This window comes from Puntigrus tetrazona, chromosome 3 (assembly GCF_018831695.1).
Source record: "Puntigrus tetrazona isolate hp1 chromosome 3, ASM1883169v1, whole genome shotgun sequence".
Lineage (NCBI taxonomy): Eukaryota > Metazoa > Chordata > Actinopteri > Cypriniformes > Cyprinidae > Puntigrus > Puntigrus tetrazona.
Genome location: NC_056701.1, coordinates 21630236 through 21657507, shown reverse-complemented (window position 1 = coordinate 21657507; position 27272 = coordinate 21630236). Strand labels below are relative to the sequence as shown.

The following is a 27272-nucleotide window of genomic DNA, read 5'->3' as shown; positions in this document are numbered from 1 at the left end:
CACACAAAGCTATTTTATGCCAAAGGGATGACTTGGAAAATAACTCACATGTAATTTTTATGACATTCTTATGGTGCATTTGTGTCATTTTGGAGCTTGGCAAAAGAACGAATTGAGCATAAACACCTCTTTAGCGCAGGTGTGCTTGAGTCTGCAGTGAATCACGAAGTGATCCGCCAGAGCGCATGAGTCAAACAAGGCTTAACTCACACACAATGCTAAGACAGCATCCCTACCAACTGCTGATTTCATTTTTAAGGATTTTCTAAATCATTAATAACTGCCGTTACAAGAAGCAACACTATATTAAATTAAATTAAAACTCAATAAAAATACTGGTAGGGCTTAACTACAAGTTTCTTAACTTCAATAAAGACATTTTCTTACCATCCTTACCCAATACTAAGCTCATTATTCACGACCCCTAGAGATAAAGAGACCAAAGCATTGACACTGAAGGGCTTGGAGGCAGATGGACACATCCCTTATTAGAGCAATTCTTTACAAAAAGTGAACACAGAGTGACTGGTCCTCACAGCCATATGAGCTTCAATGCTTTTCCTCATGAGGACGCCCTGGGATGATATTTTGCTCACAACGAAACATCGACATCACTAGTTAACGAAATGCGTCACCACTACTTGACATGCAATCCCCTACACTTAGAAAGCTCAGTCCATACTTTCTATCTACTGTTTTGAAACCAGCAAGTGACTCATGGGTGCTAATTTGGAAAGGGTGCAAGAAAACAACTCTCCCCATCTATCTTGGGCTGGCTTAAATGGCCAGGAAGATGGACGGGGGTGGGTGTCACTTTTTTTTTGCACTGTGATGATGATGCATCTTCATCTGCCCACAGAAAGCACGCTCCTGTCTCTTCATCTGCTTTAATGACTGGTCTGGTTGGCGAGAATGGCTCATATGCACATGCCGTCGTGTATGTGTGATTAGCTCGCTCTAATGCTGAATGTGTGTGAGTATGCGTTTGATTAGCTGCGCGTAATTAGCATGCAGAAGCTTTTTCGTGGGCGACAATAAACAGTGCATGTGTGCGAGCATGCAATTTGGTTTTTAACCTCTGCAGCGTGTCGATTGATTGGCTGCCTGATTGAATGCCTCCAGCACTGGGGTCCTACGCGATGTGATTGGCGGAAGGAGAGAGTGTAGTAGCTCTGTTTAATTAAATTGACATTAATTAATGAGCTCTGCGACCCAAAACCATGAAGATCGTAAATTACTTGGCAAAAATAATCGCCATGACGATGACCTCGGTTTTTTGATGCTTTTAAGTCTGTCAGTGCCAATAATCATTAGTGATTTGGGATTGCTTTATTAAAATGTATTGTTTAAAAAGACTAAAGAGCCTTATAGTGTCGGCGCCCTGTGTCTTGTTCTTCTGGTGGTTTTGTGATTGGTCTGCAAGAACCCTTCCCTCCATTCTTGTCTGTTTTTATGAGCACTTTAATATATTTTAATGTTAAAACTTACTGTTTAAAATAAAACAAAGCAAAAAACAAGTGTCTTATCATTTATTATACTGCATAGCATTATACATCAGTAGTTGTTTGCGACAAACAATGTTGATCTGCCATGGTACAAGTGCTTGTGGAGTTTGAAAATGTCATCTTCTCCTGTTCCTTTCGTAGTTTTAAATAATGATTTAATGACTTGATATTTAATTACATCACTCATGGCTATTTGCTTCTCCGAAGAGCTGCTTCTAATTCAGCTTCTCTTATGGTACTGCGGGTTACACCAGCAACATGCGTAGCCTACGCTATAAAGGCTATGACATAGGTCATATGCATAAGTATAAATCAGCCATAACTCTTTAACAGTAGCCATTGACTTTTTAAAGTTTAAAGTTTAAAAAAATACTATGGATGCGTAAGCTCCGGTGAGAAGAGACGAACACAGAAGCATAGAGGAGAGAGCAAAACATAACACTGGTCACGAATTAGAAGTACAAAACAAGGATTTGAAAAGAAAAGAAGATTGTTGGAAGATTTCGACATAAACCAAGAGGAGTCTGGTTTTCCTTTGTTGCAAACAAAACATGGTTCTCACAAAACTAGCATATTCTCACCAGAATTTATGCTACACCTATCCCATCCGCTCAAACACCACTCTTTTTTTATTTTCACTGTTACCTCCACAGATTATATTAACCCCTATAATGGGTATTCACATAATTTTGCTCATTGCACTTTACCTTTTCCATGTACATGCATCTATTAAACCCGCAGGTGCTTTTTAATACATTCTCATGTTGCTTGATTACAAGCAGTAAGAAAAACTTTGAAATATGCTCTTCTGGCAGCTAATAATCTGTTCATATTTCAGCAACCATAACCCCCACTAACACTATGAACAACTGAAGCTGTTTATAAAATAAAAAGAGAAGGTGATAATTGGCCCTGATGATATGAAGTATTAATCATCTAGCACTACATGAAAGAGTCATTTTGATTCTGTGAATGAGTGCTTGAAGCTCAGCTTGTCAGGTGGATTCACAACTAATTCATGCCTGGCTGGTAATGGATATAGCAAATTATGAATCTAGCATCGAGCCTCATCATCATGGGACCAGACTGATGGCAGATGAAAGAGAACTTCATTAGACCCGACTAACACTACAGGAACTCGGTTGGTGTTCATATTGGAAACTATTCATGGAATAGCATGGCAGTGATCAGTGTTTCCTACAGGATTTAGTCTTGGCATTTGCATTCGGGAGGGGTGGTATCTATGACCTCCCCCTTCCCACAAACCAACCGAGCCTAACAGCTAAAACTAACTAAAAAAGAAGCCAGGCTATTTTATCAATAGAATTTTGTTCGCTTGTTTTGGTTATTTTTTTCTCTGTGAGTCTGTGGATAAATGAAACTGTGCTACTCATTCACTCTGACACACTTTGATATTCATGGACGCATGCTCCAATATAATTGCAGTATGTGTACAGCTTTATATTTAATGTATTCATCCTAAATTTTCCAAATTCTTTGACATTCCATGTTTTACAGTAAATTGAATATTTATGATGGGATTCTGCAATTACGTGCATGTTTTCCCCATTACGAATATCATAGTAGAGAATAACAGTAGGGATTTTCCAGGGACTCTAACTGTGCATTTTACATCAAATACACCAGTAGGTGGCAAGAAAAGATTTCAAAAACACTGATTCATTCAGGAATTAAACAAAAATGAAAAAGGTTTAATATACTTCCCTCTTAAATAGTAGCCAAAAAACAGGATGTGACATACTGTTGTCTTTACGAATGAGTTGAATTATTTAGTCATCAGATTCATTCAAAAACGCTGCTTCATTCATGAAAGAACCTTTTTAAGCGATTTAATGATTTATTCATCCAAATGATTCGGTAAGACTACGCAGTGTCACATAAAAAGTTGGATTTGCATTTTATTATGTTTACTGTCTTTTTACAGCACTCAGTCTTTCTGTTTATCACTAAGTGTACATTTCATGATCTCATGATTTTGTTGTGGTACGGGAGATTTGGTAGCAGCACAGGATGCAGTAAACTGATTTGCATGACAGAATACTTTTGGGCTATATTTGGACAGCTAATGTCTGTGTACAATTTTTCAGCTCTGCTCGCATGAGGTCTAGATGATGGTGGGCTTGATTTGAATCATCATGTGCTGTGGCAGATTTCCCACAACATCACACCCAAACTCATCCAGCTTAATGAACGATCACTGAATGATAAGAAATTAAGCAGCTGGAACATTAAGCAGATTAACAGATCAAAGACATTGCGTTTTAGAAACATGACTGGCTTCAACACAGACACCAGTGCATGTTGGGAATACACATATACAAGCATATATATGACCACAGACTTTAACAGACTATAAGAAGATAAAAAAAGGTGAAAAGAGGCTAGAAGTACCAGCTTGGCTCCAAATCCAAATGTTTTTTGTATCAGTCTCAGCGCGGAAATAGCTAAGCTTTTTTTCAACTTTCAGACTTTAATAGACTAGTCTATCAAGAATTGAATGAGAATATATTGATGCTTATGAAAGCAAGACAAAAATAGCCTTTCTCCCCAGTGTGTCTGGGTTTCTACTCCCTGGCATCAATATTGCATTGGGGCGGCTGAGCTTAGGGCAGCAAGGGTACGTTTATGTGTGCACATGTGTTTGTGTGGACTAGTGCACATGCATGCAAGCACGTACTCTACAGTAACTTCCATAACATCATTCTATGGCAGGTAAAATCATTCTGAGGCTACCATACACACACACACACACACACACACACACACACACACACACACACACACACACATATATATATATATATATATATATATATATATATGCCTGTCTCTCAGCATTTCCTATGACCTCACAGACGTGTCTTATTCCATAGTATCATGTCTATTTTAATAGACTATTTTTTTCCAATCTGGAGAAGTGCATTTACAGCCCCACTGGAGAGGCATTTCTGTGAAGTGTATAAATCATTTAACCTTTAATAGAAGAAAATAAGCCATTGAAAGATTGTACTCTCCTGGCTGCGACATACTCAGAGACTGTAAATTGGTTAACCGTGGACAAAGCAGAAACCCCAGTCATAAGTCTGTCTAGCCTAGCAGGAGGGCCAATTTCCTTTTCATCTGCTTCTTCTCTACAGATGAGGTCCTCTACTCTTGAAAGCTAAAACTGCCAAAAATTCACTCTATTCCAAATTAGGACAATTTGGAAGTAAGATCTGCAATATGGAACTAGTCTGCTTATACCTGGGGTAGTTTAGCATTATGTTTGAACATGTTGCCGAAGCTGTCGCTAAATATAGACACATAATATAATTAAATGTGCTGTAGGCTGCATTTTTACCGCACATAAAATATTCCTACTACCAGACAGATATTACTAAAAACTGTGTCCTCTCAGACATCACACGTGTCTGCGACAGCCTTAGGTTCTGTAAACACCAAAAAAAGAGCTACATGTGTGCCCCACACGGTTTTAGGCAATCAGATAAGCAGCCAATCAGAAAAGCTAAGTGAATTATTTTGCCTCGTTTCAAGGTGATTTCAGACTGGCTTTAAAGAAAGTGTAATTTTGGAGTTAAAAAAATTCACTTACAGAACATTTCAAGCAATACGTCAAATAATACTAAAAAGAAAGATCCTCTCATTTGTCACTCTCAGTCGTTTTCCTCCTTAGCAAATGGTGAAACTTCAAAAAAGACAAATGTATCATCATAAAAGTAATTTTATGACTCACGCTTTATATTCAAGTCTTCTTCTAATCCATCTGATATCTTTATGTGAGTAGCACGACAGGTTTGACATCAATGATGCAAACATCTGCTTCTTGTGTTTCCCAATTAATCATGCCACAACAAAGTTAAATATGTGCATATTCAAATCGAGAGCTACAGCTAAGAAAACGCTTTTCAGCAAATAATGATTGTAGAGCTTTTCTCTAGTTTCTTACAGTGCATTTTTACATTTTTTTCTTTATTGCTTCTTTTGATATCACATGGTTTGAACAACAAGAGAATGTTTCCAATTGTCACATGTCTTTCTGGCAGCGGTAGACAGCTTCAGGCAGAGTCTCTGCGGGCTATTTATCTGTGAATGCAGGAGGACAACTGAAGGATGCTTAGAGACTAGGAGACACTAACCTCTCCTAAAATCAGTTCAGTAAGGTCCCACAGCATTCCTGCCTGGACTCAGATGGTTTGTCTCATATAATTCTGCTTGTGTATAATTTATGGCTTTGCACAATGATGATAAATAAGACATTTGAACACAAGGTTTTTATTATTTACTTATGAAGTGTTTTAATAAATGATCGTCCCTGCTGTCGGGACTGTCTTATTCACAATTTGTTCATTCAGAAAACAGGTATATGTAGTAAAGTCGAAAGTACTGGTTCAGACTAAAATAAGAAAATATGTCAAATAAAATGAGGTCTTTTTGCAGTATCTGTACTGTATCTGTATTTCCAGTGTATCTAAAGTGAACATGGAGGAGAAAATATATAGAATTTAACACATAGGTTAATTGCAATAAGCAATATCACAATACAAACCTTTATGCTTATATTTGGTACAACAATAATCCAAAAGACTATTCTATTTAAATCCTTTTTACCAATGATACCATTCAACAGTTTGAGGACTTTTCAGCCCCATTCACACCAAGAACAATAACTATAAAGATAACGATAATCTGTTACTCTAAAGCCTTTCCATACTGAGACCAAAACTTTTGTGTGCTTTTTTCCGTTTTATTATAATTCATATTTAAGATATTTCCAAATGCAATTCATTGCTGTGACAAAAAACCTGAATATTCAGCATCATTACTCCAGTCTTCAGTGTCCCATGATCCTAGAGAAATCATTCTAATATGCTGATTTTCTTCTCAAAATATATGTTTCGCAAAACATTCATTATAGTAAATACAAGTGCTGTTTTTATCATCACTGTGGGAAAAATAAAAACAAATATGGGGAAAACTATATTTCACAGCCAGATCGAGCACATCTGAACTTCAGCAGAAGCATTTAATTGCCTAAAAGAAGCGACTAGCAAACAAGGAGTAAGCTATTAAAATTTACAGCTTGGGTTACAATTCTGAGAAGGCTAACAACACGACAAAATTATAACTGCCATTAAATTGTCACAGTGGAGGTCAAAGAGAGTGTTGAAAGTGTTAAATACATCTGTGGTTTAAGTACCAGTTTAATGAAAACCAAATTGCTAACCTCAGGGGTTCAAACACCGTAAGACTCTGCCAGAGAGCAACTTCATGCTTGCAAACCCCCCGAAGTTTAGAAACCTGACATTCTTTTGAGAGTTTCTCTTGTAAAACAAAGTTATTTTATTAAGTCTAGAATCGAAATGATGAGGATACGTCTGGTCCTGCCATAAAGTTCGAGACAGCTCAGTGAACTGTGATTAAAGGGCCATGGTTTGTGGAGTGAGGGATGAGATTCTATATTTGTTTTGCCTTTTCTTCTCTCTACGTGACACAGACAATATATTAATAGCTGAAGCGAAAGAGCAAAACTAGTTTAGCCGAGTAAAAACAGAAATGCACATGCATAGCTATTTGTGATGGCACTGATGAATGGCTCAGGTACTTTCAGAATAACACACAAGTTCCGGGGCCCTGAAAAACTTCAAACGCCTGCGCCCTTCCAAACGCTGAAACGTGCGGGGAAGAGAATTGCAAAATACAGAGAGCGACTCCGAGAGGATTGGAGAGCGTGCTGTGAATCCATCTGGTTCGTGTGAGCGCTCCTGCTGATTGCTTTTGCAGGCGGAAAGCAATAGGAACCGACTCTTCTAATATGTAGGTCAGCTTGTTGCAAAGTCCTCAAACTGATCCGTGGAATCACCGCCGCCTCTTAGTTGTGGGAGAACCTGATAGCAAGTCTTGAAAATTGAATCCTACCCCTTTCTGCACTCGAACATTCTCCCCGGCTCGACGAAGGCCTGTGGGGTTGGGCTGAGAGGAGGAAGCGATCCTCATAGGTGGTCAGGGTTAGATTAGCTCCTCTGCGATCACACGGCTCAGTCGCTCTGGGAGAAAATGATCCTCCCCCTCAAATCCATAGTTAAGACAAACTCCACCCGTGATGATGTTGAACGGTCGCCCAGTCGCCACGCATCATGGATGCCATGGAAACTGAGTTGACAGGGGGAGGGCTTTGGCACAGAAAGCTACACTCATCAATTAAAGAATAACGTGGGGAAGACGTATTTTCACTTTCACAACTGAGCCTGAAACCTTGTCACCTTTTCAACATGTTTAACTTTTTTATTAAATGTTAACTGATAAATTCACAAGATCAGATTAAAACTGTTTTAGTTTCTATTGATTTTAGAAATAGGCAATTAGGCAATTTTTGTGAGAAATGTTAACAAAATGTGCTTAGTTTTAAATATGCCTGAGATATAAATCTGTTGTAAATGCAGTTGTTATTTTCTACTATTTTTTTCTTTATAATGCTTAAAAGTGTTATTTTGTATTCATTGTTAAGCTTAAAATGAACATGTTTGTTTATAATTACTAACAGACATTTAATTCCAATAAAAAGATAATACATTAAACTGAAAAAAAAAAAAAAAAAAAAAATATATATATATATATATATATATATATATATATATATATATATATATAAATGACTAATAATAAAAACTAATAATAAACTAAAAATTGCCTACTAATAAAATACAATTAATTCATCCAACTAATTTAAGAACAAAACTTTTTTATGAATGAGTTTAACAATCATAGTCAATGTAATGCTATGAGAAATAAACATACAAACAAATAAATAAATACATAAATAAATAAGGTAACACTTTAGAATAAGACACAAATGAATTTCCAAATAAATTTGATGCTTATTAATATTAAGTTGTTAAGTTTATGTTTTAGGTAGAATTAGGGATAAAGAATAGGGTCATGTAGAATAAGGCATTAATACTGTATGTGCTTAATTACTACTAATAAATGGCTAATATTCTAGTAATATGCAGGCTAATAAGCAACTAAGAGACCATAAAATAAAGTGTTACCATAAACAAGTAGGGCAACACAAGTGTATTCCATTTGTGGAAAGTGTGTTCTGTTTTAGCCTTTGCTTATGTCCACTCTGTTTGTTTAAGATATGTCTGCTGTTCTTCATCCATATGAAGAAGCCTGATTATGGCCATAATAGTATTTACACATGCTGCCCTCTGTTACCCCGTTGTTTATTTACCCCATAATAATATGTGTGTGTGTGCGCGAGCATGTTTACTCAGGAGGCAGTACTTTCAAAGGACATGGGTGCTATGCAAGTTCATGTGTATATGCGTGTGTGTGTTTGCGTACTCTGAATCTATGCTAGAGTGCATGGGCAAATACATTTGTGTGTGCATCCATACTCGGGATGCTTTGCGCTCATGTGGGGCGCAGATGAATGAGTAACCATGTGTGGCATTTGGACAGAGTGTACGGAGTGTGTTGTAGTTCATATCTGTGTATGAGTGCATGGATGTCTACAGATACTAGTTGGAGACTAATCATGACAGTAGCGTAAAATCACTTCAGTGAGTGTGTGAACTGCTCGAACATGACAGCTGGTCTGAGCATGACAAGAAAGCGAGAGTACAGAAATGCCTTTCACGTTATGCTTGTTTTTGCTTGAAACTAGCCTCAGATCAGACACTTCTAACTTCAGCGCTATTACGTTTTATGAAAACAAAGTATACATTACATATCTCTCCTCCTCTATATTTAGAACAACTAGAGCAAGGGTTTTTTATGGCTGCCATGTGCCTAATCTAGATCCTAACCTCAACTTAACCTGACCTCAACCTTGTTTCAAAAATAAACCCAACCAAATTCTCAACTTAACCCCAGTCTAACCCCAGTCAATGGCTCAAAATTCAAGTGAGCTAGCAAAGGCTTCTGCAAGAAGTTTTCATTCCTGAAACCTAAATTCTTAAAATATTTTTATTGGCTTTTATGCTATTTATTAGGATATGACGGTAGAGAGATGACAAGAAAGCATTGGGTGAAGAGAAGGAAGCAAGACATTGTGAGAGCAGTTGCATGCCGTATGTCGACAGGCTACATAACAGCAAGGCTATCAGAGCCGAGAGCGATATTTTTTCCAAAGCACTCTGCCAAAGCAAAATAAAACTCATGTCTCATGAAAATAGGGCTGAAATGATTAGTCAGTGTTATTGACAATGTTGAATAGGGCAAGAAACTATATATATTTGTTGTTGAGTAGTCATCTGGTTTCGTATGAAAAATGAAAATCAAGAATTTTCCCAGACTTGGAAATTCGCAGCAGAGCCTCCAATCTGTTACGAGTTTTGTTCCTGACCTTCTGTCCATGCGCCATAAGAGGTCACTATCCACCACACGGACACTCTTCCACCACACTACTGTTGACTATCGCACTACACACACTTTTTTACATTACCTTGGACTACATTTGCCATCAGCCATCTTACCAATCACACGCTCACCTGTATACACATCTCATGATCAGATAAAATTATTAAACAAAGAGATTAAAATGTATACAAAAACAATGCTTAGTAATTAGTATTAGTAATAGAAACGCAAACATTATAATGCTTTCTCTTTTGCAGTCAGCATTCAGCAAGTAAGCATTTATATCATTTAAACAAATGTTTGAATAGCTAATGACAAATGACAACATTTCATTTCACAAAGCTTGCAGATGAATCCAGCTCTGAGATCTGGTGAAATGTGCCTGTGTATGCTGCATTGTCGTGCGAATTGAACGCTTTAAACATTAAATTCATGATTTCAGATTATGCTGCGCTTTCTGCATTTGCCCACTGTCATATTCATGCCATTTCCACTGTGTGCTGTATGTAAAATGAGTGTTACTTTTGCTTTATTAAGCATATAAGCTTCACAGAATACTGAGTGCTGGTTACAGTTATTATTAATATTTAATTACAGTTAATTAATATTTCTTAAATAAAGTAATATGTATAAATTAATTACTTATACAAAAGTATGTTTATTTTCCAAATGTATTTTTAAATCCATTTTCAAATGATTTCAAATTTCTTAAATATTAATTAAAATGAATACAATTATAAAATCCTTCATTAAAGTGATAGTTTGGTTTGCACAGATCAACGCTTAACCTAGCTTAGGACGGTTTTGATTATTATATTTTGGTTACCTTTTAAAAGATGAATATGATTTGTTAGAATATGTATAACCTAATATTTTAACAATTTAAAAGCTGAATTAATCCAAAAATATGGTTACTTAATTAATTCTTCTAAATAATTGTATTATCAAAATAATTGTTGCAGCCCTACATGAAATCAACATATAGTCCACACATTTTAAAAATGTGCATGCTTTTTCTTCTGGATAGGAAATTTTTTTATACATTTTATTATATTATTTTATCATTTATTTATATTATTTAAATAGGTTTATACAGTATCATGTTATGTTTTTGTCTGTTATTGTAGTGGTTAATAAAATAACGGTCAAAATGAAACGTTAAAATTAAATTAAATAAATCTCTAGAAAGAAAAAAGTAATAATAACAATACTGATTCAATCGAATACAAAAATAGAATAAAATAAAAACAAATGACAAACAAAAAATTCTTCTACTAAAAATGAGCTAACATTAATGTATTTAAAAGATTATTTGTTCTAAAGCCAAATGAAAATAAATGAATTGATTAAAAAGAATTCTAATTTAGAGCTTGTTTACATGCTTCTACCCAGATTTAACATTGTGTACTGTACCCCTGACCTTGAGGCTGCACTGCTTGGCTCTACTTGCTGGGGGGCTGTTAATTGTGATAAATGGAGATGACACGGGCTGCAGTGTTAGCGCAAGGAGTCAATATCTTGTATGCCAGCATTCCACACAAGCATAGCTGGGTAATTAACGAAAGATGCATGGATGCAGTGCCCCTCCACCTGCCTCCACACTTCATTCAGTAACCCTCAAGTGAGAGTGGGACAGCATATACAGTTAATGAGTTACATTTATCGGTTTGAGCTGGCATAAATAGTGGTGTTTTCTATTGCCCCAGCAGAATGTGCATATGGGTGAAAGTCTGTGTGAATGCATGTGAATATGACCGTTGCTAACACGTAAGCGTTTTTAAACACAGGAAACATGCTCGCACAAATAAACACACTGCTCAAGTATGCTTGGAAGAGAGGATGTAGTCATGGATTATATTCCACTGGGACACAGGACAGGGTCCAAAGGACCACACTGAAAATCCGGGATTCAAAATCCAATTTAAACCCACAAATAAACACAAGGTTGAAGTAGTCTGAAATATTCAAAACAAAGAAATGTTACGGAAGAAATGCCTCCTTGAAATTGTACTCCAAATTTGCGATTTTGAAGGTCATCGTGCTCTTAAAACTTGCTAGCATTTCTGAATTATAAACACTGGTCCATATTTGTAGAGTAAAGTCCATTTGAAGTTGTGTCGGTGTCAACCATGCATAGGGGATGTGGTCCACCGTCAGCATAAAACCTATTTTAAAAGGCACTGTGCAAACTACAGAATATGACAATATGCTACACTGCTTGTTCAAAATGCACAGAAAATAGAGGATGAAATGCTTTAAATACCCTATCTATTAGATGAACACAAAAACTGCTGTCTCACATCTTAGGGACAAAGAATATCTTAATAATAATTATCATATTAATATCTGATCTTCTTGCTTTCTGCTGTAATGATTACCCGCTAGTCTGATGAACTGATGCTTATTTTTTTATTAAGGCTGTCAATTTAACATGCTAATTTAGTGCAATTAACTAGAATAAAAACAACATGCTACAATTACCTAATTAACAAGCCACTTCAAAGGACAGACATCAAAATGCAATGCACAAGATGCTGAAAAACCATGACAGAGTAACAGTACATTTTACTAAAACTAATAATAATAACAATAATAAATACACACGCACGTAAAAAACAGAACGTAATATAGGAGAAACGATACATTAACAAAACACATACAGCAGAAACTGAACTAAACACTAAAGGGAAAAAAGATGCGTTTTTAACTTTGTTTATCAATTTTACTTGTATATTCATTTACTATAATTTGTAATAACTTTTTGTAAGATCTGTTCAGTGTCCATCATGCCATAAAGTTAATTAATTAGTGTTTTCATTATTTGAAAGCATTTCATAATTGGTATAAAAGAGTAGCGATAATATTAATATTTAATAATTGTTAACCATTTTCATTTTAGCATAATTTGTTTTGCACTGTTCTTTTGTTGCCCATAGCCGAACGGATGTGTTTTACATACGGTTAGCTTTCTTCTCGCCAATAAAACCGAAAACTGAAATTGAAAACTGAACGCAGCAACAACCACAAGGGAAGGGGGAGAAAGATTTGATGAAAGGCTTTGCTAATATTGTACTTTTTCGTGATGAAATCTTGGATTTGACACAGTTAAACAGATCGTATTTATATCTCTTCAAACAGAAATTATATTCACAGAATAGAAAGAACAAAAGAATGCAAAAGCCAAATATGCTTTCAACAGAGATCTAATTTAGTCTTCTCAAAACAAACGGCTCTCGCTAATTTGCATGTCTAATCTGCTGTGAGAATACATTTCCCACCAAAAAAAAGTAAAAAATAGAAGCAAACAAGAACATCAGTCCCTTTCCTAACGTTGCGGCACAGCGATGAACCAATAGGAAGGAAGAAATGCCTTCTGGAAAGCCACTGCAAGCCCCTCTTGATGTAAATGTGTTCCGTTTTAAGTGAGACACAAGTTGCGAAAAATGCCGGATGGAAAGGGAAAATCGATTGGAAAGGGATGAATGAGGTTTTGTCTTTTCTTATGCAACAGCTGCCAGGTACCAGCTGCTTGTAAAGAGCCACTGACAGGCTAATTGAGTTAATTCACTCATTTCATTTAAGAAAGGATGAGGATCTGGGACGAAGTCGGCATAGTGATCACTGACTCAGCGAACAGCGAATCTTTCTTACTCATGTAAAACCGTGGCAAGCTGCGAGAGAATCCCACCATTCTCTGTAGCACAAAACAACATGTGTTGCATGACCGCGCAGAATGTCATGCCCATCTAAAATGAGGAGGCAAGTGACTGTGGCAGAAAACACCCATTCACATTTCAATATGTCAATGAAACTTGTAAGAGTGGGGGGTTGCCAAGTCACGGCGAAAACGCATGGCAGGTTCAGATACAATTTTGACTGTGATACAGAAATTAAACTGAAATTAATATTATAAACAGTCAGTTTCCACCAGTGCAATGTTTTCTGGCTTTGTACTTAGCATATGAATAGTTAAAACGAATTCAAATGAAATGTTTTGTGATTACTAATGGGAAAATCTAAACGATACTTTTAACTTCTGAATTGTTTGTGTGTTTTAATAGACACTATGGTAACACTGTATAATTACTACATGCTACGAATCATTAGTTAAGCATTAGTAAATAGTGTGAACTAGTAAATAGTTTGTTGTTTAGAAACCATTGTTACAACATTAATTGTCATTTGTAAGCTAAATAAAAAGATATATTAATGTACATTTATATAATTTATTAATCATTTACTTAGACTTAGACTATAAATGTTCTATTAAACACTGACAACTCCTAAATAACTGGAGTGTAAAAATACATATAATTATGTACATATACTTATACATACATGTTTACCTAAATATGAGAACCCCAGAAATCTGAAAAGGGGCCATTGTGATTTTGTCCCTTTGCACAGTATTTTAGTTTACATAGTTGGGAAATAGTTCTATATTTAGGGCACTTCAGATCTGAAGTATTTCCGTAGATTCCCAGTCCATTGTTTTTGGGGACTCCCAGGTTGCCAGCTCCACCTCGGGTTCATCTATACTCCTCATCTGCTTTAAACACAGGCGTTTTAAATGACTCATGCAAAATCTATACAGCAACCTCAGCTCTTACAGAGGACATGCGATTCAGCCTTTAACAAAAGTGCACTTCCTGTTCCCTCATCAAAAGCCCATCTTTGAAATCATGCACCGACCCCTTCATCGGAGTATGATCACTATCTTGTAATACAGCTTTTGTTCAAGCCTTGGCACTCTTTACACACGCTTTCATTCTCACTTTTTCCATTGCCAGCTATCTCCACTTCAGGCAGACCGTCTGTGCTCCATGCCTAGACTAATTAAGTGAGTTTAAAGAACAAATGCATTTTGTGCGAGCTGTCCAGCTTTTAAAATGTCCAGCAGCTTCCAGCGATTCCCTAATTACCATATTAGGTAAAGCACAATATTAACAAATAAGTGATTTATGATAACCTTCAATATGCTTTTAAAATGAACTGAGACAGTCTGGGGGTGATAAAACCAAGTTTTTAAGTGAGTTTGATATGCTAGCACTCAACGTGTCTTTCTTTGTGAAAGAATTAAGCTACTATGAAGTCATTCTTTTCCTGATGTTAAACTGTTTAAACCAGTATTTAGCAACCTGATGGAAAATCAGACTCATTGCCATTAACCAGTTACTTAGAACAATTTGGTCGGCAAATGTTTTGCGCAATTTTGTGTGTCTCATTTTAGTGTAAGGCAGTCATGATTCAGCTTGTACAAAAATATAAAACCAGTTATAATGTAATTGTAAATACGTAAATATAACTTGCAATGCCAATAAACAAAAGCAATAGTCATTTACATCTTTCATCCAAAATGAATTGTTTAAAATACCAATATGTATCTGATTAATTTTAGATAATAATGCAGATAATAATCAGTCAAACTCATTTCAAACTGGACATATCGGGCAATCTAAGAAAAAAGTAATAAAATTAAATTAAATAATGACATTCACAGATTTAGTTTAATTAATTTGTGAACCAGTTCAATCAGTTTATTAACAGGATTTGACTCAAAATAATAACTTGATGAATACTGTATATACTAAATATCAATAAGCAATACTTTTTATCACATAAATGTGTGTATGTCTATTATTTGTGTGGTACTTTGTGCTTTCTTTCCTTAAAAAACTAAATAATAATAAAAACACGAGATTCAAGATTGATCTTGATGTCAATTTAAAATCAGTAGAACAAAAATGTTTCCAAGGGCCCTTTGGAACCCTCTGGGACTTGGTTGGGACATACTGATTTAAAATGCGGCTTGTTCTGGTAATGAGAAAATGACAAAATACTATTAATGCAGTTTGCAATGATGAAAGGTATGTGAACAATTGCTTCTAATCTCTGTTTCCATAACATTCATTTCATACTTGCCCCGAATCTCTCCCACGACACCCAGAGTGGAGAACCAAGAAATATTTAAACAACCAATTCAAGACCAATATGATCTGAAGCTATTCAATTCTGAGTGACAGAGGAGCGTAAGGTCACATATAAAAACATTTCTAAATGGCAACGAGCTGGGAGACTCGAGATCCTGCAATTTTCGGCAGCAGGCTCATTTTCAGAGTATGAGTATTACAGAAAGGGATTTTAAAGGATACATTCAGAAGAGGAACTCCCAAATGGCTTAACGTCATTATTATTATGAGCTACATCTCCAAGAGATGCGGCAGAGGAGCAATCACTGAAAAAGCTCCTAAAAGATGCACAGCGCTGACACAAAATACCTAGCAGGGCTTTAGCACTAAATAAGACACCATTTGCAATGAACTATATATATATAACAGTAAAAAGGACAATATGGCCCGATGCAAAGTCCAATTCTAAGTACTTAAGCGGTTGTTCGCTGCTCTGGGAATCCTCGTCTGTGTTTATACTCAGTACATGTTCGATTAGTCACGCAAAGACACTGCGATGCATGAACCATGCTAAATCATAGACACGATATTTACCTCTGGGATATTAAAACTACAAAAATAATGGGCAGTACCTGCCGTTGCTAAGACACAGTGAGCGCTGAATGCATTTGGAAGTGCCTGAAACCCCTAAACCTCAACAGTACCCTCAAAAAGGTTGTTCCAGCTCTACAGACTCAACTTTTCCTAAAAGAACGCAAGCATGGCTTGATAAACGAGGTCTTCTTCAAAACAGAACATAATAACGTACAGCACTCGGTATGTACACTATTGCGTGACAGAAGCCAAAAAGCCACAACCGCTACAATGAATCAAGACACAAAACACACCGTGGCTCTTCTGACATTTAAATTGTGACATCTTGAGGAGAAACCGATAAGCCCATCGCATGCATCTGAAATGTTGTTTGTCTGTGTACGAAACCTTCCGCTCGAAGCGATTGAGTATGTGGAGAATAAGAAGCCTTTCCGCTCCTTACATCTCTGTGATGAGTTAATTAGACCTGTGTGCTTATTGAACTGCACTGGGTCGACTGTAATTTGACAAAAGCTTCCGGTGCTTAACCAGGCCGAAGGAGTCGTGTGCACAGGTGAAATTATTCCTCCCGCGGGGTGCTATGAACGTACAAACAAACACATATCCTGTGGGGCGATTGACCTCAAAGACTCTCGCTTCCTGCAGGACTGGTTGTAAAGGATGCCTTCCGAGGCTCCCATCAGGTGCGCCTAGGTGTAAATGAAGGGCAAACAATTGACTTGTAAACAACCGGCGGCGTCGTGCCGGAAACACGCTATCGAAAGAGCTAGAGGGAGGAGAACGAAATGATAACGATGTCATTCACAGCTAAAGAGGGCAAGATCACACATTCATAAGCCTTTCTTCCTCGCAGATGGTTCCCGCTTTCTTCTGGCCTCAGTTTTATCGCAATCATCAGCACAACAGTCAGTCGTCTCAGATCTGACCTTTTGACCTCTGCAGCTGCCGGAAAAAGTTAGTCAGATTTCAAATGCCAGGACTGAATCGTGGGCATCGCATTTTTGGAATACAGAAATTCCTCTGAGATCACAGCATCCGCCGCCGATGTGCTGAGGCAACGAAAAAGAGTAATATATAAGTCGATTAGGAGTTGTATGGAATCCTAATTGCTTCTTTGCACCCCTGCCAGCCACTCGGGGCGAAAGCCGCAAAGCCAAAATCACAGGACCGTGTCTTCACTCAGTAAGTGTTTCAAAACTCAGATACGATCAGTCGTCACTCAAATCATTTTTCTGGGAAAAATACTATCCATAGCGCCGAAAGTGATAAATGCCTTATTAATGGTGGCTGAAAGCTTGTATGTTTTGACTGTCAGAGTTTCAGCGCATTACTTCGTAATGGTGCCAAACTGGGCCACGGTCCAGAGCGGAGACTAATAAACTTGCTGCCTTTATAAGGCTAAAAATAAAGCCTTTTTTTCTTCTTTAACTTTCAGTGATGTCATTTTATGTTGTTTCGAATCTATGATATGCTTGTGATGCATTGCCAAGCTTCTATTATGAGCTAGATTTGACATTCTTTTAAAATGTCTTGCGGCTCAGCTGAGGACTGGCAGGGGATTGTGTCCTGTCCCTGCTTGTATTTACTGTCTACAGAATTCAATAGCACACCCACACACTGCTGACTCACATTGGCAATGATCTCCCCCGTCGAAGGATAGTCATTAATTACCTCCACCGTCTCCCTTAAAATCTCAGTGTCAAGTGATAGTTTAATGACAAGTGTTGTTTGACTATATTTAGACAAGAAACAAAAAACAGGACAAGAAAAGCCTCTTAAATCCAGCGTCAGTAACAGTAATAATAATAATACTGATAATGAATGCAACTAGTGTGGAAAAAAATACTTTGTTAAACATTATTACGAGGCATATTTGTTATGACCGTGTGTGTATGTTACACTGTAAAAATGCCAATCTACTTGTGTCGTTAAAATCTATTGGATAATGCACTGCACTAGTGATACAATGGAAAGCCTCTATAGTAACTGTCACCAGTACTAACAGAGCACAGTGTCACCCACACGAAGATAATACCACGAGATTAATACGCACAATACTAATGCTTCAAATATGACTAAAGCAACATAAGATGCAACATAAAAGACTCTAATGCGCATAACAACGAACACAAATACAGAGAACCTAACTTTTTGAATGACTGCGATTGTGTGCGCAGAGGGTTCTGGGAAAGCCTCTCCCGAGGGGGGGAATATGATTTTAACAACAATTTGCCACACACGTATTATTACGAGGTAATTCATACAGCACGTTGTGCTTTAACAAAATTGCACGTCTCGCCTTCTACATTTTTTTTTTCAGTTAATTTACAGTTAACCAATTAAAAGGTTTCCATTGCATTGTGGCATGTTTACATTCCCTTCACTGATAAAAACGACTAAAGTCTAGCATTTAAGCTACTACGCGCTTTCATGGGTTGATAGTCGTACCTGTGGATGGAGGATGCGACTCATTGCTCCAGCGTTTTTCTGCAGAAACCTTCAAACAGCACAGCGCTCCTCCGCTCCAGACGCAGCTGTCCGGATGCTCCTCTCCGGGGTGACAGACCTCTGTTTGAAAAACAACAGATATGCGCCCAAAGGATGGTCGGGGCAGCGCTTACAACTGGAAACAAACGGGTTGATTCTGTGCGCATTTGAACCGCTGCCTCATTTTCGCCCGGTTCCAGATGAGTTATTATTAACACAGGCGCGTATATCCTTATTATTTTGTGATTCAGACGGACGCTTAATCCTCGGTAAATAATCTTCTGTCAGGTTCGAGTTCTTAAGGTCCTCGGAGGCAGGTGTTTATTCAGACGCGATCCCAGTCACGCGCAACACTCAGTCAGTGTGTTCCCTGCCAGATATGATAAAGCGTTTCGACCTGCTCCCCCGCGGCTGGAACTCAACTTTTCAGAGAGCGCAATTTGCTCTATTTCCTCTCCGAAATGATTCGTTTCTTGCATACACGGCGGATCCTCTTCGCGCTGCTTTCTCGCACCGAGAGTGACCCTCTGTTTGTGTCCCATCGGTCAACAGTAACGCGTTCGCATGAAGCCCCTACATGACAGCGAGGAGGCGTCACTGCGCGCGGATAAGAGACATCGACGTTCGGGTTTTGCGCGCGTGCGGCTGAACGCTGTCCTGCGAACGGAATGTGACGGCGATCGTTAGAAGTCTCGCTGACGCGCGAGCGGAGTTCGCCGGTGCAAACTAACCCGTGCAGTTCCCACGCGGGCTGCGCGTCTTCATCCTATCCAACCGGTTCATTCCCTCGCGTGCGCACAGCAGCCGTCATAATGAGTCAATTCCATTCCAAAGTGAGCATCACGATACCCCGCTCGCTCCGAAGGGGGATAGCCCTTGAAGTGGGTTCTCCGGAGGGAACAGGGCGCGTTACCGTTTTATTTGGAACACCATGCGCGAATATCTACCGACGTCACTAGCACTTTATTTTCCAACAGAAAGTTGTGCTTAATGGGCATAAAACGCCCTGAATAACATCGCGTCACTTAGTCGTTTAAATCAAACGCGGATGAAATTGTGTAGGCTAACGTCCGGTGGCGCGTAACGCAAAAACAAAGAACCAAAAAATATATGTACGCGCTATAGCTTAATGTGTATTTTTCTACGAAACGTTAAATTTAAGATTACTTATTTAACGTCTTGAAAAGCATCACCAAGAAAAAATCACGCGAAAGGGCAAAGTCACATTAGAGCGCAAAATATGTTTGTTCAAAACGACTTTATCCAATCGAACTGTGCTGATCCAGCAAAATAACAATCTGGAATTGCGTGAGACTGTAAGAGGGGAAAAATAACGTTCATCAGAATTCGTTCGTACCACCCCGAGAATGAGTTTAATTCGCACGCTGATTAGAATCAAAGCGTTACAGAGGCGCTGCTTAGGGGTTACATAATCCCTTATTTTCTGCGCTTTGATCGAAAGGGGTGTTTTTGTGTCATGCAAAAATTCAAATTGATGGCGGATCTTTGGTATGCCGTTTCATGTGCTCTTTTTTTGTAGTGCTTTGGAATGAAGGCTGGCGGTGGGCATGATCATCCGTCCCTCGTTCACATGAGGTAGGTACAGGTGTGGAGAAGAGAGTTAATGCGTTAGAGTTAAGCGCGCGTCGTTCTAAACGGTCGCCCTGGATGCCGCTGCCCGCGCTCCTCTTTACACTGTCAGTCTGTCACTTCTAGTTCCAAAGCAACCCGTCATCTCGTCTTTCCAAAGAACAGAAAGTGCTGTATACACGTTTTTAATGCTTGGTGTGTTAAACAACACTGCTGGTTTTCATTGCCGACTTCAGCTTCGTTCACTAGCCAAGACTAACTTCTTTTTTGCAGGATTTGACCCATCCTGAATAATACATAATACATACTATAAATCGATTTACGGTGTATTTATACTTTTTGCACATCAGTATAAAACACTGACCACCTTTATTTAAAAACTAAATCTATTTTTACACCAAAACTCCTAATAGTTATCTCATAATAACATCTTGCAATTAAAAGTAGAAAAAAAAACACTAATGCCTGCTGTTTCAGCTTTTGAGTTGTGTATTGTTTGTGGCACTGAGCACTGAGCATGTGTTTCCAGACGCTGTCCTCTTTCTGGATTTTAAATGCGTTCTCAGGGTCAGGTGTCACAAGAGCACAGAAAGTCCCGGACAAAGGTGTCGAAAAGAACAACTGGCTGCATTCAATCATTCTCCATATCACACGCGGTTGTTCATTCCAGTTTCTTTATAACTACTTTAATTGACTTTAATCCAGTTGCTTTATAAAGAATGAAACGATTGGCATTTACCTCAACGAGTCCACAGTTCGGTCGACGATTCAACTTGTTATTAACATTTTTGTACTTTAGCATTACAGCATTTTAGAGCATTCACGGAAACATATTCTTAAAACAAAAAGCTCTTTTACAAAATGTATTTTTCAAACTTAAAATGGATAGTTCACCCAAAAATGACTATTCTGTCATCATTTACTCACCCTTCGTTGTTCCAAAGCTTTATGCATTTTTATTCTTTTGTGGAACTTCACTTCTTGAGGGGGGATTTTTATTACTATATTTTTGGTTCTTTCTGTTGGTTAGTAAATAACATATTTTTATTCCCTAATTTATGACATAATTTTACTGTTAACTGATAAAAATGTAATTCACTTTTGCTTTTGGCACTGCTATAGAAGTAATGTATTTCCACACTGTCATTTTTTTATTTATTTATTCGAATAAATAGTAGCATCGATAATACGATTGCAGTTATTGAAAGTGTTAATTTTAATATGATTGTACTGATGTATGAATGAGAAAATGTATTATTTTTTTCATAAAATGAAAAGCAGTATTACACAGAACGGGCAATAGGGAGGGTGCAGAGTTGGCTCTTCCAACTGATGACAATAAAGATGAGTTGTCCTTCAGTGACAGGTGTGTGTGTGTGTGTGTGTGTGTGTGTGTGTGTGTGTGGGCGATTTTGATGTAAATTATTATCTGATGCATCAAATTCTAAAAGAAATTTTCATTTCAGCAGAAAAGAAAACGTAATATCTGACATCCACATCTCATGTAATATCTGACATCCACATCTCATGTCATAATATCAGAAATATATTTATATTTTTTTCAGAAATACTTTCCGAGAGAACCATTCGCGACGAACCTATTCATTGTCACAACACCTGCTGTGGCATACGTCTCATTTTATTTTATGGCATGCTGTCGGCTCGCCAGTGACATATTGACATCTGCCTTGATGGCGCACGGTGCACTTTTCTATATGACGTGCACGATTCATTCATATCGTCACTAATCGTCTGAGCGGAGATGAAATGTTAAGGGTGATCTTGTTCTCCCAAAGGGAATTGGCTTGTTAGACAGGCTGAATTTAAAAGCGAGCTTTAAAAGTAAGAGGAATATACATTAATAAAGTATGCTCTTATGCGTCAGATTCTGTTTTCCTTTTAGGCTTGGAAATGGAAATGAGAGTTCCTCTCATTTTTAATAGGCTGGGGAGAGGTTCTCTTTATATCTGTTCCATTTATCATTTATTTAGGAAATTATTCGACACACGCACAGGTAATTGGCTGAGTAAAGAGCAGATATGTATAAAACCTCCCCTTGTTTGAAGGGAATTTTTCCAGTCTAAACATAGCATAAAACAGCCTGATTTGATGCCGAGCGTTTTTATGGTTTCAGGGGTTGCTCTGTTTAATTTGTCTTGCTCGTCACTGCTAATTTAAGAGAAAGAGGATGACATCATAAACGCTGTTTTGAAAAGCCAAAGGTCAAGTGCATGAAAGGAATACTCGGTGTCCTCAGACTTCCAGCTAAAAGTTTGAGTCATTCTGGCTACACGTGCAAACACACACACAGGCAATTTTTGAATTTCATAAAACACCGTTTAGTATGTTTTTTTAAGCCTTTTGTTGTACAGGAACACAGAAAATGTCATTTTAAACAACGTTATGTTGTACCCATGTCATTATACACATGTGTGTCCTCATAAACACACTTGAACTACCCATTGTTTTGTATGGGTTATATTAATTTTTACTCACACGCATGTCCAGACAGTGTTATTTTAGTATAATTAAGAGACTATTATATACAATTATATATATATATATATATATATATATATATATATTAATATATATTTTAATGTTTTCATTATAGTATGTAACCTTTATTTCAGTTTACATCTTATTATTTTTTTGTTTTATATATATATATATATATATATATATATATATATATATATATATATATATAAAAATATATATATATATATATATATATATTTTTTTTTTTTTATTTTGTTTTGTTTTTAGATGTTTGTATATATATATATATATATATATATATATATATATATATATATATATATATATATATATATATATATATATATATATATATATATATATATATATATATATATATATATATATATATATATATATATATATATATATATATATATATATATATATATATATATTTTTTTTTTTTTTTTTTTTTTTTTTTAGATGTTTGTAGTTTTAGTTATTTTAAAAAAATGAGCCAAAAATTGGCAGACAGCTGAAATATGTTTATTATATGTTGCTATGGTTATTATTTTTATTTTAAGTAAAATATTTTTTTATAATATTTTGTTTTCAGTGTCAGTTTTAGTTATAATAATGCATGGCTCCAAGTCTATTTTTCTATCAATGTGAAAATATGAAAAATGTCAAAATAAATGGAATTGAATTGTATTTATTGCTATTATTATTTATGTTTTAAAAAAAATAATAATACAGGTGAGTAAATGCAAATAGTGTATCTGTCACGTTCTCTGGACTGTGTTATTGTTTTTGTCATTTGCCATGTATTCTGTTTAACCCACTTTAGTTAATTGTCTTTATTGTCTTCAGCTGTGTAGTTAATTTAGTGATTTACCCGGTGTATTTAAGTCCTGTGATTTCAGTTCTGTTTGTCCGATCTTGTCTTTATGTGCGTGTGATTTTGTCCTGTCTGCCTGCCTGTCTGTATTTATATTGTTTATTTCATCTCTGAGTAGATTAAAACGCTTTATTTTACCCTTATGCTAGTTGTGTGCTCTCCTGCTTACCACACGCGTGACAGTATCATGTGAAGAACTGAATAAATGGGTTTCTCTGATCACCATTAACCATCTCATGCATCAATTATTCAACCACAAAGTAATAAGATTTTTTTTCTTATTCTGAGAGCATTACACATCTACCTGCTGTATTGGGCACCATGCAGAGCTGTAATGTTATGGAAGCCAATGGCGATTTGCCACTAAACAAAATATCTTGTGGAAAGTTACATCATTATTTAATGTTAAGTAAGTTTAGAAATAGCATTAGAGCTGAATTAAAGATTCTCTGGATCGTCTGGAAAAAAGGTAGACATGCATAGATGGCTGCTTTGTCACATTCATTAGATTCATACTGAATTGATGTTGTCAATAAATAAAAACACAATGACACTTAGAGAGGACAGTCATAAAAATCATTAGTAAGGGTAAAAGGTAATCGTCCATGGCAGTTTGACTGTAACATCACACTTGAAATTGGTTAAACATGCATCAGAGGGTTTATTTTTACATCTATAATATGCAGACCATCTGGAAATATGAAGATAACAGTCTTGCCCTGATCCAGACAGACTGAACATCTCCAGTTAAAGCAGCAAACCTTGGCTGCCACCTTAAAATAAACCCAAGCATCGCACAATGCAATGCGAAATATACGTATAGAGACCCAGCAAATCTTTTTTAGTCTTAGTCTTTATGAATGTGGTGGTGACAAGGGGCATGTCTTCTGAAGAGATCCACGCCAACGTGCCACAAAACACAACATCCTTTTGAAGCCAAACCACATTTGTGTGCCTCGTGGAAAAAAATAACGATTGCGCTGCAACATTGCACAACTGATCAGATCACATTTTCGTTAGCAGAAACAAACCAGCGAGTCTCTAATCTTCATCTGAGATGAAAATTACGCCGAGTTCAAGTTGTGACTTTTGCCATCCTGTTCAGAAAGCTGTTCTACACCACCCAACAGAGTTTCAGAAATAGAAATAATACATTGACTGTGACTCATGTGTCATGCGGATATGCTATGTCCCAGTTTTCAGGCTGAGAATGATATCTGTAGGTCTCTGAGTCGAGCTGTAATGACAGGCTCCAAACATTTACGCCTCCCCAGAGGAGTTAATGACCAGAAAGTTGTCTAACTTGCTTCTCTCGTTCCGCAGAGGTCTTTGACAGCCTGTTGCCTCTGTTTGGAAGGCACCTTCTGCTTATAAACAAATGCTATAGTAAAGGCTTGTTTGTGACCAATTTCAGCTGCATAAAAATGAAAAGAGTAAAAGTGAAATCAATTTATATACCTGTCCAGGCCACTGTTGAAGTCAACAGCTGGATTAAAAAGATTTATTGTCAACCCTGACTGCACAATAAATACCAAGTCGGACAAAATTTGTTTCTCAGATTCAGAAAATGCAGTGCTGCTTATTACAATTCTCTGTTTCACTATACGTCTTCCACTGTATGTTCATTCCTGTTCCTGAGCCCACCCATTTATTTGGGTGGGCTGCGAGTTAAATCTATTTTACATGTATCACTCAAATATAATAAATGCATGTGAAGTGCTGTCATGGACTGTATAGTGTTTATTCGCATTCCCCATGTGCTCTGTGTGACCTAGTTTCTGTTCTGTTCATCATTGTCATTATGTTTAGGTGTGTGTCATTAATTAAGTCGTTTCTTTCCCTTTTATAAGTTGATGTTTGCTCAGTGTTTATTCGTCTGGTCTCGTCCATGTATACGTCTGGTTCTAGTCTGCCTGCCTATCTGTGTTATTTACCCTTTCGTGGATTATTAAAGACTATTCATTTTGATCGATTGTCGTCGCTCCTTCTCAATCACACCGTGACAACAGCATCTGTCCGATTTTTTTTACATTTTCTAATTGCACTAAATTAGACTTAATACAACTATATAAAATGTCTCTGTAACTCATTTAAAGATACCATATAAAAGTAACATCAGTAAATAGTTCAAGCTCTGGTGTTGAATTATCCACAAGTTCGTTTTTTACGGAGTATAAGTGATTTATACTTTTTTAATACACTTTTGTATGCACTTTTTCTAAAGAATGTTCACTTTTTTAAAGAATATTCATCAAAAATTTGTTGTATGGGTTTGGAATTACATTTCTGAGCAAATTATTTCGTGATGGAATAACTGAAAAATCAAAAGGAAACGTCTTTGACTATAAAACCATCAGCACATTGCCAAGTTTGTGTGAAAAGAGCTCTTGTTAACATTGTAGTACACATAACAGACATTGGTAAGCGACATTTCCACATTTAAGGTCATTGATTAACATATCATATGCATTTTTTATTATTAATATTTGTTATTTTCCTTTAATTAGAAGTCCGTATTCTAGTAGGGCTACCCTCAGCTAAAGTTTTTTTACATTTTATTGACAGACTCTACATTAAACAATTTAACCACCCCAATAGGTTGATGCTAAATAAAATAACAAAGAATCAGAGAACATATGTGTGTAAAAAAGAAAGGAGGAAGCTTTGTCCAAACGCCTCAAAGAAAGGAAGGCACTGTTAAAATGCTACAGATTTTGTATCCAAATATATCCCGGAGAAGACTCTCTATGAATTCCTGTGTTTCATACTGGCCAAAATGTTCACTACAATAGTGTGTTAATTGCCTTCTTATTTAATTATATGAGTTATGACTTATTTTAACAAGTCTTTCCTTCTTTGCTTTCCTCTTAACATAAGCTCCTTTAGGATATACGAAACCACGCCAGTGTTGATGTGTACCAACAAATTCTCAAACATTTCTCTAATGACACCCCAAGTCCTTCAAGTTTTGGAGTGTCCTTTTGGAGTTCATGGCAGACTGAAAGCAGGTAATTAAATCATTACTGCTTAGTTTTTCATTGTACCACCTTATATCTAGTATTGGGTATTGTTTGACAAAATGCCAAATTGATACTTTTAAAATGGATACTATATATATATATATATATATATATATATATATATATATATATATATATATATATATATATATATATATATATATACTGTATATATACAGTAAATATACAGTATATATACATATATACACACACACACACACACACAAACAATGAATATATAAACAAAATATTACCCAAAAAGGATGGATCGGCCATTAGCACTACAAACACATAATGTTGGTTTTATTCATACATTATGCATAGCTGAGCTATCGCTGTAACTGACAAAAATGTAAATACAAGAAGTTTAGCTTTAAGCATTTTAACTGAAGCGTGTTTA

At 36.6% G+C, this 27272-nt stretch overlaps 1 protein-coding gene across 2 annotated transcripts in view; it reads right to left on the bottom strand.

The window, feature by feature from the left end:
• crhr1 (corticotropin releasing hormone receptor 1) overlaps nucleotides 1-19765 on the bottom strand; it is a 96385-nt gene extending 76620 nt beyond the window's left edge. For both annotated transcript variants that reach the window (XR_006248723.1, XM_043232034.1), the window contains exon 1: nucleotides 18842-19765. Coding sequence is in view for 1 of the 2 variants with exons in the window: in XM_043232034.1 (XP_043087969.1) it covers nucleotides 18842-18865 (24 nt within the window). In the remaining variant the exon portion in view is untranslated. The remainder of the gene's footprint in view (nucleotides 1-18841) is intronic.
• Between the last annotated feature and the right edge of the window lie 7507 nt (nucleotides 19766-27272).